Source organism: Phocoena sinus, chromosome 3 (assembly GCF_008692025.1).
Source record: "Phocoena sinus isolate mPhoSin1 chromosome 3, mPhoSin1.pri, whole genome shotgun sequence".
In the NCBI taxonomy this organism is placed as follows: Eukaryota; Metazoa; Chordata; class Mammalia; order Artiodactyla; family Phocoenidae; genus Phocoena; species Phocoena sinus.
Window position 1 is genome coordinate 57,100,540 of NC_045765.1, and position 14,640 is coordinate 57,115,179.

A 14,640-nucleotide genomic window follows, 5' to 3' on the forward strand; every position below is an offset into this window, starting at 1 on the left:
TTCGCGCCACGCCTTGGTCGGAAAGTCTGGAGGCGCGCCGCTGTCCTTCACATGGCCTCGGGCTCTCTTTTGCGCAGGGCCACGTGCCGGCGTTTTAGTCTAATCGCCGCTCTGGCCCACTATAAACGGTTAATAACTGCCTTCCCCGACTAGGCCTCTTCCCTCCATCTTTGTGCGGACGGGAGGGGCGAGGACGCCAGGTGTAGCGGCCCGGCCGAAACACGGCAAATAAATCCGGACCCCCAACCCCAACAGTCAAGTTTTCAAAAAGCCCGCGCGTGGCGCCCCAGGCCGCATCCGTTGGGAACGTCCCCCAGCGCGTCCCCTGTTCGACCCCTCCCCCACTTCCCACCCCGCGGCCAGCCCAGCGCGGGAGGAGGCGTGGGGGCGGCAAGCGAGCTCTGCACGCTAGGGGTGCCGGGGCCAGCGCGCACCGGGGAGCGCGCCCGTCCAGCAGCTGCCGCAAACGGAAGTGGGTGCGAGCGGATCGCCGCGATTGGCTGAGCTGACACGTCTCTCAAGGGGCTGGCGCGAACGCCACTGCGGAGTTTGGCGAGGGGACACGGCTAGGGGAGGGGGAAAATCACCGGGAACAGCCGCGGGGCTGGGGGCAAATGAATCGCAAAGGTTCGCTAAGGGCAGGAAGAGTCCCTAGTCAGGGCGAACTGAGGATCCTGGGGTTGAAAACGGGGCGGTAGAGGCGGTGGTGGGAGCAGCGCAGGCCGAGGGCTTGAATAGACCGCGGAGGGCGGGGAGTCCGTGACCTAGAGCGGCGCGGCAGCGCGGTAGGCGGGACTAATGGGAGCGAGGCGGGGATTGGCGGGCAGCCCTGGGCTGTCGTACGTCCGCGGTGACGCACGCCTCGGCGAGGGTGCGCGCGCGTTCAGCGGCCTCTTTGTGTGGTGCCCAGATAAGGGAGCGGAGGTGGCGGTAGCGGCGTCCTCGCTTGCCTTCAACTCTCCTCGGCTCGCCCTCTAGCCGGCACCTTTCCCCTTCCCTTCCCCTTCCTCTCTTCCTCTTTCCCTTCCCTTCCCTTCTTCCCTTCCCCGTCGGTGACCGGCGGGGGCGGCTCCAGCGACGGCTGGGCCCAAGCTGTGAAGAAGCCTTAGCTAACGATAACGGCGACGGCGAAACCTCGGAGCTCGCAGGGCGGCGGGAAGGCCCGGGCCGTGGAGATGGAGAATTCCCAGCTGTGTAAGCTGTTCATCGGCGGCCTCAACGTGCAGACGAGTGAGTCGGGCCTGCGCGGCCACTTTGAGGCCTTTGGGACCCTGACGGACTGCGTGGTGGTGGTGAACCCCCAGACCAAGCGCTCCCGTTGCTTTGGCTTCGTGACCTACTCCAATGTGGAGGAGGCCGATGCCGCCATGGCCGCCTCGCCCCATGCCGTGGACGGCAACACGGTGGAGCTGAAGCGGGCGGTGTCCCGGGAGGATTCGGCGCGGCCCGGTGCCCACGCCAAGGTGAAGAAGCTCTTTGTCGGGGGCCTTAAGGGAGACGTGGCCGAGGGCGACCTGATAGAGCACTTCTCGCAGTTTGGCACCGTGGAAAAGGCCGAGATTATTGCCGACAAGCAGTCTGGCAAGAAGCGTGGTTTCGGCTTCGTGTATTTTCAGAATCACGACGCGGCAGACAAGGCCGCGGTGGTCAAGTTCCATCCGATCCAGGGCCATCGCGTGGAGGTGAAGAAGGCTGTCCCTAAGGAGGATATCCACTCCGGTGGGGGCGGAGGCGGCTCCCGCTCCTCCCGGGGTGGCCGGGGCGGTCGGGGTCGGGGCGGTGGTCGTGACCAGAACGGCCTGTCTAAGGGCGGCGGCGGCTACAACAGCTACGGTGGTTACGGCGGCGGCGGTGGCTACAACGCCTACGGAGGCGGCGGAGGCGGTTCGTCCTACGGTGGAAGCGACTACGGTAACGGCTTCGGCGGCTTCGGTAGCTACAGCCAGCACCAGTCGTCCTACGGGCCCATGAAGAGCGGTGGCGGCGGCGGTGGAGGAGGCAGCAGCTGGGGAGGTCGCAGTAACAGTGGACCTTACAGAGGTGGCTATGGCGGTGGGGGTGGGTATGGAGGCAGCTCCTTCTAAAAATTTTTTAATGCCTGGGAGTGGCTATAGGGGTAGCTGTTTTCAACCGCCCAACTAGGGTCGACTCCTAAGTCCTTTCCCCTCCCACCGCCTTCCCCGTTTTGCCCTTGGGGAAGCCACTTCTTAGGCTGTTCACCCTTGGGGGTGTTGCCCTGTTTGCCTGCCACCTCCCTTGTCTCCCTCTGAAGATGGACTTGGCCCCACATACACATTTTTGTGTTACAGTCATTGATGGACTCTATTTTTTTATTATTACTTGGACCTTGGTCGTTTTTATACTAGCAAGATGTCTTGTTTTAATTTGTGTTTTTTTTTGGGGGGAGGGAGTGAACTTGCTGATTCTGTAGCAAAACCTGGGCGGGGGTTGGGCGGGTTAGTTTACTTTGTTGTAAGGACTTGATATCTGGCTACAGCGTTTTCTATGAAATCTCCTTGGATCCCATGCCCGAAATTTGGAAGCATATGTACAAAAATCATTTTTACGTTTTATTTTTAATAAATCATTGTGTTTGACCGTACATGTCTAACATTTTTTTCTAGGATCCATTCCGTACCGTTTTAAGGGATGTTGAAAATTTTTCTTGTTAATTCTTAATTCTTGATGTGTACTTCGAGAAACTTTTAAAAGGTCCTGTGGGTTTTTTTTTCTTCTTCTTGCTGTTGCCCTGGTAGTGACGTGTTGAATTTTATCCCTTACAGGTAAAACTTTTGAAGTGGTGGATGTGGCTTTTTAAAATCTTTAGTTTCTTTGCATCCATCTCTTGTACTAAGTAATTTGCTTATCATCTTGACATGGTCACTTCTTTCTATGAGAATTTACCTCAAAGTATGTACCGTGTAGTTCTAAAGAAATAGTTTGTATTAAGCATGTGTTTTCATTCATATGAACTGTTTAAAAAAATTTCAGATGGACTAGTTTCATCCCTCTTACTGGTTTGTCTGTAATGAATGGTTACAAATAAGGGTTATATTTTATCCTCAAACTAAAAGCGTTTTTGTATTTTCAGAGCAGGTTTAGACGTTTTTCTTTTTCCCCCTCTAGCTGAACTGTTGTCCTTATGGAAATCCTTCCCCCAACCTTTGTGGCACCATCTACTGGCAGAATGGCAGTATATCTGCAAAACAATTCGTTTAAAAACTTGTTTAGGACAGTTGCGTCAGATTTAGAAGTTTTGCCATCAGAAATCTGTGCAGACTTTGGTTATACATTTACTTGTAACTAAGATGGGATTTACAGGAATGTAGTTAACAGTCAATATCACAATTGCCCTTTCTACATGAGATTTGAAAATGTAAACTGCTATGCATAGCTTGGGCAGTGGCCCCATATTGCTATGGCGACTAATGAACCAGCTTCCTGTACTGGTATCTTAGGTGCAAGTTGTAAAGCAAAATATCTGTGTTTTCTGCTTGGTTAACAAATGTATATTTGTAGCCCTTTCATGCAATAGAATTCAAGTTGTGTTTATAAAAAGCAAAACAGAACAGTGATACCAGAGAAAATTGCCTTCCTGGATAGACATATAGAATAGCAACGTTTATGGATATCACAAATAAAGAATTCAATCCTTTACATGATTGAGTGAGAGTATGTATAACCTGGTGGGTGGGTTCAGAGTACCTATTAATCCAGTACCTACATTTTGATTTAATGTTGTGGTAAAATATTTGGAGTTTTGTGGTTGAAAGCCCAAAGCTAGCTGTATTAAGCTTTCTGAAGGGAGATTACTGGGCATTAAAGTAAAAAAATATATTGATCCTTTTCCTCTTAATTCTTGTTGCTGTATATTAAGATTTAATTCTTGCCAAAAGTTTGTTTTTTTTTTTTTCTAATTGCTAGGGTTCTGCTTTCAGGAGACAGGAAGTACGGTCAAGATTGCTAGGCTGCTTAGTAGTCACTTTGACAAAGGGTAGCTGATACTTGGTACAAATACTTAAGTACCTCTACAACAAATGGGGTAGATATTTTTGCCTATTGAATAAATAAGCAACGTAGTCAAATTTTGCACTCACATGGTTTTACAATTTGCTTAAATTTCTGTTTTTTACTCAGTAAAATGCATCATACTGCCTTTCTTCATGTGGTGATTTGGTTCAGCTTTTTTGGGGGGTCCTCTAAGATATAGAAAATGATATGTGTAAATTTTTTATCATAATTATTACTCTGCTTGTATTTTACTCAGTTTTAAGGGGAAGATCTGTTTCTTCTGGTTCAATTGGAATAGTCCACCTCTTGGAGGGTTTTCATAGTGTAATAAGGTTACTGTCATTTTGTATTTCCAACGTAGTGACTTGTAAAAAAAATTGTTAAAGGATTTTCTCTTAATTAGAAAAATGACAGCGTTCTGTTCATGGTATATTACCATTTCATTGTCATGTATATACCTTTACAAATTTATACTCTGGATTGGTATTTAGTGAAGGTAAAAGTAGTGGTATTTAGTCTTCCCAGAATTCCTCTTATCAATTTTATGCAAGCATTTTTGGCATGTGGGACTTACTTAGTCTTATGTTTTGATTTCTTTCACCTGTAAGGACTATCTGACCATTACTACTTCAAATTTAATTAAGACTTCATGGGAGGAGGTGGCACAGAACCTAATCAGTATTGAATATAATTTTTGTGCTATGCTTGAATTTAATTTGAAAGATTAGAAAAACAAACCTTTTTTTTTGTCTCCCTATTGTGAAGAACTTTGCATTTACAGTGTTTTTAGTATAAAGTCAATGGTAGTCATTAGTTGGAAGTGGTTTAAAAGATTGATAGTAATTTCAGATATTAAAAAGCTTGCAAATGGTTAACGTTCATAGTGATAACAAAACAGGATGATATACTGATTGTTTCCTCCTATAATAGTGATTTAGGACACATTTCATATTTAAACCGTCACAATGAATTTTTGTTTTTAAGCAAGGTTAAAGGATTGAGGATACTTAAGAATTTGCTATTTATGATTATTTCCCTCAAGACCAGAAATGGCAGTGTCAGTTATTTGATTTGTAGGCTTATATATCTTTTAAGTGTGCTTAATTTTCTCAAATTGGAGAATTTGCATTTTAAACTTATCTCTTTGCTGATTGAAAGTGGGCATTTGGATGTTGAATTGATTTAAGCAAAATTGCATCTGGGTAATGTAAGGATTATTCCCCAAAAGACAGTATTTGCACTTAGAAGAGGTAAGTCTCTTTCTTCCATTTTAACCAACTTACTGAGTCAGTGTTAAGATTTTGGTCACTGGGAAAAATTATTTCTTTTCCCTGTTTTAGAAAGCTTTATTTTTTTTCTGAAGCAGGGCAACAAAGATTGCCTCTAAACCAGTGTAAGACAATGCCTTTTCCTTAGTGTCTTATTGCAGATTACACTGCTGTGCCTTTGTCTAATGCTTTCTATTAAAAGTGAACATAAATTGTAAATTTTTTTCCAATAAAAAGCCCCTTCTGTGTTATTTTAAAAAGTATAATACTGCATATTTGGATTGTACTTCAAGTCACAGAAAATACCAGTATTACTAGGAAATAGAAGAAACAGGTATTACTGAATCTTCATGAGGCTGGTGTATTTTCAAAAATTAGAATTAAATACTTAAATAACTGCTTGTAAACCAGACTAAACAAAGAATGAGTAAAAACCCTGCCAATATGAGCAAACTCTCTTCTGAAGGATAATCCTTAATAGGCATATGTTCAGCTAGATCTTATTTGTATGTACCTACATTAGTTTTTTTTAATACATCTTTATTGGAGTATAATTGCTTTATAATGGTGTGTTAGTTTCTGCTTTATAACAAAGTGAATCAGTTATACATATGTCCCCATATTTCTTCCCTCTTGCATCTCCCTCCCACCCTCCCTTTCTCACCCCTCCAGGCGGTCACAAAGCACTGAGCTGATCTCCCTGTGCTATGCCGCTGCTTCCCACTATCTACCTTACGTTTGGTAGTGTATATATGTCCATGCCTCTCTCGCTTTGTCACAGCTTACCCTTCCCCCTCCCCATATCCTCAAGTCCATTCTCTAGTAGGTCTGTGTCTTTATTCCTATCTTACCCCTAGGTTCTTCATGACTTTTTTTTCTAAAATTCCATATATATGTGTTAGCATACGGTATTTGTCTTTCTTTCTGACTTAACTTCACTCTGTATGACAGACTCTAGGTCTATCCACCTCATTACAAATAGCTTAATTTCGTTTCTTTTTATGGCTGAGTAATATTCCATTGTATATGTGTGCCACATCTTTATCCATTCATACGATAATGGACACTTAGGTGGTTTCCATTTCCGGGGTATTGTAAATGGAGCGGCAATGAACGTTTTGGTACATGACTCTTTGAATTATGTTTTTTTCAGGGTATATGCTCAGTAGTGGGATTGCTGGGTGATATGGTAGTTCTATTTGTAGTTTTTTAAGGAACCTCCATACTGTTCTCCATCGTGGCTATACCAATTCACATTCCCACCAGCAGTGCAAGAGTGTTCCGTTTTCTCCACACCCTCTCCAGCATTTATTGTTGCCAGATTTTTTGATGATGGCCATTCCCTGGTGGTGCAGTGGTTGAGAGTCTGCCTGCCGATGCAGGGGACACGGGTTAGTGCCTGGCTCCGGGAAGATTCCACATTCCTTGGAGCGGCTGGGCCTGTGAGCCATGGCCACTGAGCCTGCACGTCTGGAGCCTGTGCTCTGCAACGGGAGAGGCCACAACAGTGAGAGGCCCGCGTATCGCAAAAAAACAAAAGCAAATACATTAGTTTTTAAAAGTAGGATTATATAGTTTTGCAGTTTGTATGTATATCATTGACATTATATCAGGGCAGATAGACCTTCCTCATCCTTTTTAATGCCTGTATAATGTTCCATAGCATGGCTGTACCATAGCTGTTGATGGACATGAGGCTTCTTCCTTCTCTTGCTGTTACAAATAATGCAGTGATTGTTCTTGTTGCACATCATGTTCTTGCTCATCACATATACACTTAGTTGATGAGCTGGCTACCTTAGAGTTAAATGTGCTAGATAATGAGAATGCAGCAGTTCTCTGGTATCATGTATTTTTTAGTTCTCGTGTATATTCAGGGAGGATACGTGCTCATTGGCAGCATTGTTAAAGACTTAGGGTATATTCAACTAAAAGATTTACTGAAAAACTTCAAAGCTATATTATACATGATAAAACAGTTAATGGCCTATGAAGACCATTGTATTGTTCTTTCCTGTTTTCTCCCAGTACCTGTAGATAACCTATGTTAACAGTTTGTCTACTTCTAGTTCTTTTTATTTGCAGGGAGGTACATTTATCTTTTTTTAGGAACAAGAATTGAGTCATTTTATATATACATACATATATATATATTAACTTCAAAGACACCCATATCTGTACATATAGCTCTGTCTCATATAACTGGTATTCTATAGTAGAGAGGCACTGTAATTTATTGATTAACATGTTTCCATATTTCCTCTGATTATAATTTAAAACTACTTTTGCAGGGCTCGTGTTGCAATTTGCAATGTACCAAGGAGGATCAGCCCATGCTCACAAGGTACCCATAGGTTTTGTTTGAGTAGGGGGAATTTAAATAATCATGATAGAGTGTGAACATTTTAGTCAGAGATAGGTATGAGCAGTAGTGATGACTTTGTGGGTCAAGAAAATTGTTAACCTTTGGACTAGTCTTGACATTAGGACTAGGTAGATGAGTTGGCAAAGGGTGTTCCACAACTTATGCCAAAACACAGAGCACGATGTATTGGGCTCCTTACAGTTTTTTCTTAGATTGCTGGACCACGAAGACTTTAGAAGCACGTCGTCCATTTTTATTTTGCATTATTTTATGACTCACGATTTTTGCTAAGCATTAATAGAATCAGCTTAAGGGAGATGGGACATATTCAGTGATAGAAACACAAATCAGTTGAGATCTTAAATGGGAAGTGATGATCACTATATATTAATGAATATTTCCATAAGGAGTGTAATTCATAGTTTGGAGACCCCCTTTATTAAGCCATAGTTAACAGTATTCTCACTATTCTTCCTCCATTTTCTTCTTTTAATATGTCTTCCCTATATTTTGACTTATTGATTTTAAAATATAGTTTTGCTAGTAACTTTTGCAGTAAATAGTTTCTGATAAAACTTAATTTGCTATAATTGAAAGCTTAATATGTACTGTAAATTTTGTTTTAAAAATTAGCAGTTTTATAATTGGGGAGGCAAGGTTAGTTTGAAGAATAATAAGTGGGCATGAATTATTAGCTTCAAATTGCATTTGAGCTTAGCACATCCTGGATGTTCTTGGTGCTTAAATATAGTCTCTTACTAAATATAATTTGTGGAAGTATCTTGTTGGGAAATAATGACTTATTGCTCATTTTCAAGAGAGGCACGCAACTGGTTTGGGAAAATTAGTCTTTGACATTTGGGGCCTACTTGTGGGTGAGCTTCAGATTCTTCCTAAATGAGAAGTTAAATGCTACCAGATAAAACATTTATCATAAAAAAGATATTAGAAAGCTGGTTTTGAGAAAGGAATCCCATAATAGCAAGGCTAAAAAGGGCAGTTGAGTCTCTTATGTACTGACCTATTCCATATACATTTTTTTTTTTTTTTTTGCGTTACGTGGGCCTCTCACTGTTGTGGCCTCTCCCGTCGCGGAGCACAGGCTCCAGACGCACAGGCTCAGCAGCCATGGCTCACGGGCCCAGCCGCTCCGCGGCACGTGGGATCTTCCCAGACTGGGGCACGAACCCGTGTCCCCTGCATCGGCAGGCGGACTCTCAACCGCTGTGCCACCAGGGAAGCCCTCCATATACTTTTTAAACTTGCACCTGGAGCTGAATGGTTTGAATCTTCAGAGAGGAAAAAAAGATTCAAGAAGATTCCTTTTTTTTTTTTTTTTTTTTTTTTTTCAGTTTTGTGCTCCGTTCTCTACTCAGGCAGATTTTCTTTGGCCCCTTTGATTCTTTTACCACTTTGTAAGGTTTGCTTAAAGAATAAAAATAAAAATTCTACCTGTAATGGGTTTGTGTCATGGTCTCCTGCTCTAAAATTATCTGATGTGAACTTGTGCCATTTGGACAGTATGCTTATTTCCCAGTGTTTACTGTCAATTTCATTAGGTATTGATTACCACCTTTGTGCAAAACACATCTAGGATCTGGAGATAGACAGCTGTAAGACTAACACAGTTCCTGTCTTCATGTAACTTGCATTCTGTTGGGAATTCTATTTCTTTTGAAATCTTGCATCTTTTTCAGCATCGTGGCATCATCTCAGATTGTTCACACCATACAAACAAATTGGAGTTAGTCCCATTGTCATTTAGTATATATCCTCTGATGAAAATTGTCTCACTCCTTTATTGATTACTTGTTATTTGGATACCATATGAAAGGTGTATTTTTTCTTTGATGCTTATGTTGCAAATGTAATTTGCCTCAGTAGGCATCTGATTTAGTATTTCATAGTCCTTAAGGACATACATTTTGGTATCAGGTAGAACAGGTTCTTTTCTTGACCCGGTCACCTTGTTCCATGATCTTGAGCTAATTGGCCTGAACCTCAGTTTCCTTGTCTTTAAAAAGGAGAGACTACTATTAATACCTGTCTCACAGAGTTGTTGAAGGAATTCAGTGAAAGAATACATGTAAAGGGCATACTGTCATCTCTGGTATATAGTAATTTTAATATTATACTTCTGATAAGGGATGTGACAGGCAGAAGGTGTACCTTTTTTCACCCCCACCTCAACCACAAGGTATTTGCACAGTTAATGAGGTGAATGAATAACTATCTTAAAAAAAGTAGTGACGTGTATGTAGTCCGTAGAGCACTCAGTATCTGAGGTTTGGTTTTTAACCTAGGCCTTTCTCTTGATTTGCTGGGTGAGCTTGGATGTGGGAACCCTCTATACCTCTGCTGCTTCAACTCTAGTAGGAGAGATATGAACCGTGTTAGCTATGTGTGTTTATTTGTTATTATAAGAAAGATATAAATAATGTGTTGAGAGTGACTTCCAGGTAGGAAGAAAGATCAAGAAAAGCATTGAGGAAGATGTGGTATTTCACTTAAAAAATTGGCCACATAGAGAAGGTGAGGGGAGAAAGAGGTAATTTCAGGTAGAGGGACAAATAGGCAGAGATATGGGCATGCCTACTCTGTGCTAAACATTGTACTGAGTACATTTGCAAATGTTCTCACTGGATCCATTCAGTAACCTGCTTCACAGGTAAGGAAGCTGAAGCTCATCTCAGAAAGATTAAGAAACTTTCCCAAGGCCACCCAGCTGGTTAAATGATTGAGCTGGGAGTTGAATCCAAGTCTGATTCCAATGGCCATAGTCTGCACAAAACTTCCTTTACAATTGAAGCTTCCAAATACAAGTGGCTAATTTGTATTAAGGATAAAGGAGAGTTGTGGGAAATAAATTGGGAAAAGTTGGGACCATATTACTGAGGTCTTTAAGTAGTCTATCTGGCGGTCAGTGCAAGTCACTAAAGGTTTTTGAGAAACAATAGTGGTAGTAGAACTGTAATTTAGAAAGATTAATCAATAACACTGGGTATAATAGATGGCATTTGAGTGATGTTTCAGGTGGTAAGGCCTTTAAGACAGCTGATGTTAACCAGGTAAGAAAATGAGAGCATGAACAAAGAAGTAGTACTGGCAATAGAGTGAAAGGGAATTTGAGGGAAGTTGTGAAAGTATAATTGGCAAATGATCAGATATGGTGGGGGATACGGAAGAGGGAGTAGTTGAATCAGAATTACTGTGTGAGTAGGAGGATGGTGATGTCACCGAAAATGGGAAGAGGAGATTTAGAAGGAAGGTTTGAACATAGCAAGTTGAAGATGCTGGTAAACACACTGAAGCATTGTGTGTTTTGCAGATAGCTTTACAAAATAGTTATCTCTGCTGGATATTCTCTTTTTGCCCTTCCTGATTCACTCCATACCTTTCTATTTCTCGCTTTGTGTTCTTGGAAGGTTGATTCTTAAGGAACTGTATACTCTCTTCTTTGGCTTCATGTTGAGTTTGGACAGTGGGAGAAACCAACAGGAGGTCTGGAGAGTGACAGAAAGGTGAGGTCAAGATATTTGTTCCCCCTGTCTCCCAAGTACACATACTCAGCAAACAGGTTATCAGGGGCTACAGGTCTGCTCCAGTGGCCCTCCCTTACAGCTCTGGGTCTTTTCTGGCTTCTGGTAACCACTCCTATTGCTACTTCAGGCTCCCTTTGTCTAGCCCCAAGATGGTTCACCAAACCTTGTTGGTTTTCCTTAACTGTGCCCACATCCTTGTAAATAGTTCCTTTTATTAAAACTCTTTAATAACCCTGTTTGAATGTGCCATCTGTTGTCATCCTTTCAGTGAAAAAATATTTAATCCCTTCCACGTTTTCTAGTGACTTGATCTCCCAGGCATCACCAAACTTGAAGATCTAGCTATTTGCACTAAGTTACTCTCCCCACCGGTCATGAGTTTTCCCACATTGTTTGAAATTCAGTGTTTTCCTGTCTCCTACTATGTCAGGCTAGATGTATGACTTCTCTCCTTCGTGATTCAGCTGGAAATGCAGCAGTGAACAAGAGACAAAAATCCTTGCCCTCAGTAGAGCTTATATTTTAGTGGTGGTGGTGGGGGAGACAGATAATGAAGCATAATAAATTATATGGCATTTAGAAAATGATGTGTGGTATAGAAAAATTAGGCTAAGGAGCTGGGAGTGCTGCAGGGCAGGATGTTTGTGAAGGTAGTGCAATTTAAAATGGGGTGGTATGGGTAGTTCTCTCTGAGAAAGTGGCATTTGAACAGAGACTTGAAGGAAATGTGGGAGTGAGCAGTGTAGATATTTAGGGGAACAGCATTCCAGGGAGAGGCTTAGGAAGAGCAAAAGCCCTGAGGCAGGATTGTGCCTGGATTTTTTGAGGAAGAGCAAGTTGGTCAGGGTGGCTGGAGTTGAGGGAAGAGAAGCAAAGGAGTAGCTGATCACAAAAGAAAGGGCTTTGTAAACTGTTGTAAGGATTTTGGCTTTTACCACACAATTGGTGAACCATTTCACGGTTTTGAGCAGAAGAGGATCATGATCTGCCTTGAATTTTAAAAGATTCTGATTTTCTTAGAACAAAATGTCTATTCCTTTAGTTGTTATGGTTGGTTTCGATGAGGGTTTATGAGAAAAGCAATCAGAACAATTTGGATTAAGGTGTAAAAAGACCCACAGTCTCTTTAATTCTATTATAGGCATCTGCTTTTTTGAGAGAGAGATTATTCTTTTTGGCTGAAATGAAGCTTTAATTGTGATGTGCTGTCTTTAGAAGGAACTACTTGCAAGATTGGCCCTTGCCTGGGCACTTGTATTTAGGGAGTGTTCCCACTGTTCCCTAACTGATGAAGGTGGTTCACAGTGTCTAGACTGTGCAAGCAGTATGATTTATGCTAAACACCGCCTTCCTTCTGGGACTCTAGAGTTTTGATAGGTGCTAGGCAGCGGGTACCTATAAAACTTGGGAGGACTTAGTCCTTGGGCAGAAACATGACACACAAGTGTATTCTGTGTGACCCCTCATGGTCAGAGAGACCATAAAGAGGCCTGCACTTGGGTTCCTCCAGACTGTCTGTGTCTTTTCTCCAAATGATCCTACTGTGTATCTTCACTGTGTGTCTGTAGTAAACTTTATCTGTGAGTGTAAGACTTAGCAGTACTGAGTTCTGTGAGTTCTTTTTAGTTCATCTCTGAACCTGGTGTTATACTTGGGAACCCCTGAAACAGCTGTTTTTTTTTTTTTTTGGTGTGTGTGTGTGTAACCAAGTTAAGTGGAAAACATCAGGTTGCGGGTAGAAGTTGCAGTTTTGGAAAACCTATCACATAGGTCAGTCAGCTCTGTGTCTATTGTAGAGAGCTCTTTTGAGCACTTTCTGCTTTGTTAATTCCTTTCGTTTTTCCAAAAGCTCTAGGTCTTTTCATTATTGCAGCTTCTAGCAGTTTTGAGCATGTGGAGACTCACTGCCACCATGTAAATCCTTTGTAAGCAAGTTTATAAAAAGGACTGCCTTGTAAAGATCTTTAAAGTAATCTTAGTGAAGGCAGTTGTTGACAGAGGCACCATAAATAATTCCTTAGGGAGGTAGGAAGTACAGCTACTAGAAGCAACAGCATCTGACAACAGGTGTAGGTATGTCAGTATGTTAGAAGGATCACACTTTGCCTGTATACACTGCAATGAAATGTGTAACAAGATGGTCTGATTTAACTGCTTTGTATTACTCCCCTTGGAAGGAAGTTATTCTGTTCTCATCATGAAGTAAGATTTTGGTATGGAGAATATGAAACGTGGGTCACAGAAGGGAGATTGTGGCAAAAATGCCCATTTGACATAGCTCTTCTGAATTTCTATTTATTGCTGACTTCAGAGTCACAACCAGTTCCCTTCAAATCTCTGGATCCATATATTCATGAGCTTGAAAGCTTTTATTTTCATTTGGTGGAACTGTTTGTTTGCTTGTCTTCAGTTGAGTTTAATCACAGTTTTGTACTTTTATAACTGAAATTGCAGACAGTAACTTCTCCATCAGGCTGGAAAAGATGATGAGTGAGGAGGGTAAATATGGATTTATTTGGTAGGAACCACTAAAGTATCCATATCTTTTCTCTAGCTCTCCAATACTAGGAATTTAACCTAAGAAAACAATTCAGTGAAAGAAGAACAGTCATTGCACAAAAATGGTCATTATAACATCTATAGCAAGAGATTGGAAACTGATGTAAATGTCAAACATTAGGGAAATGTTTACTAAATTGTGTTCTGTGAAAATGTGGGATATTAAAAAGCCATTGGCCATCAACAGGTGAATGGATAAACAAAATGTGGTATCTACATACAGTGAAATATTATTCGGCCATAAAAAGGAATGAAATTCTGATACATGCTACAACATGAATGAACCTTGAAAACATTATGCTAAGTGAAATAAGCCAGACACAAAAGGACAAGTATGACTGCACTTATCTGAGGGATCTAGAATAGGCAAATTCATAGAGACAATAAAATAGAGGTTACCTGGGGCTTGGGGAAGGAGGGAATGGAAAGTTACTGTTCACTGGGTACAGAGTTTCTTTGGGGATGATGAAGTTCTGGAGATGGATAGTGGTAATGGTTGCATAACATTGCGATTGTACTTAATGCCACTGAATTGTGCCCTTAAAAATGTTGATGTAAGCAACTATACTCCAATAAAAATTAATTAAAAAAATACCTGCAAAAAATAAATAATCTTGTTGGCAAAAAAAAAAGGTTGACATGGTAAATTTTATGTATATTCTATCACAATAAAAATTATAATAAAATATGCAATAATATGTATTTAGTGTAATATAGTATGTCAGTGTATTAAAGTAGTGAGATTAAACAATTAACCCTTTAAAATTATTTTTTAAAATTTTAAGTGAAATCATGAGAAATTGAACTTATCCAGTTGAAACTATTTACACTTACGAATACTCTTTAAAGCCCCATGGAATTATTTACTAAATTCACAACTTTATATCTACTCCTT

At 41.5% G+C, this 14,640-nt stretch overlaps 1 protein-coding gene across 2 annotated transcripts; it reads left to right on the top strand.

The window, feature by feature from the left end:
- The first annotated feature begins 870 nt into the window (after positions 1–870).
- HNRNPA0 (heterogeneous nuclear ribonucleoprotein A0) lies at positions 871–3,657 on the top strand. 2 transcript variants are annotated; one of them, XM_032628305.1, is made up of 2 exons: positions 871–1,463; positions 1,617–3,657. In XM_032628305.1, the coding sequence occupies exons 1-2, from the start codon at positions 1,176–1,178 to the stop codon at positions 2,082–2,084; spliced, it is 756 nt and encodes a 251-aa protein (XP_032484196.1). In that variant the 5' UTR covers positions 871–1,175; the 3' UTR covers positions 2,085–3,657. The 2 variants fall into 2 exon arrangements, with proteins under 2 accessions (XP_032484196.1, XP_032484195.1); XM_032628304.1 differs by having other exon boundaries at positions 872–3,657.
- The last annotated feature ends 10,983 nt before the right edge of the window (positions 3,658–14,640 follow it).

Bases quoted from the DNA above. Each gene is read 5' to 3' on its own strand.
- HNRNPA0 (XM_032628304.1), top strand. From the start codon at position 1,176: ATGGAGAATTCCCAGCTGTGTAAGCTGTTCATCGGCGGCCTCAACGTG.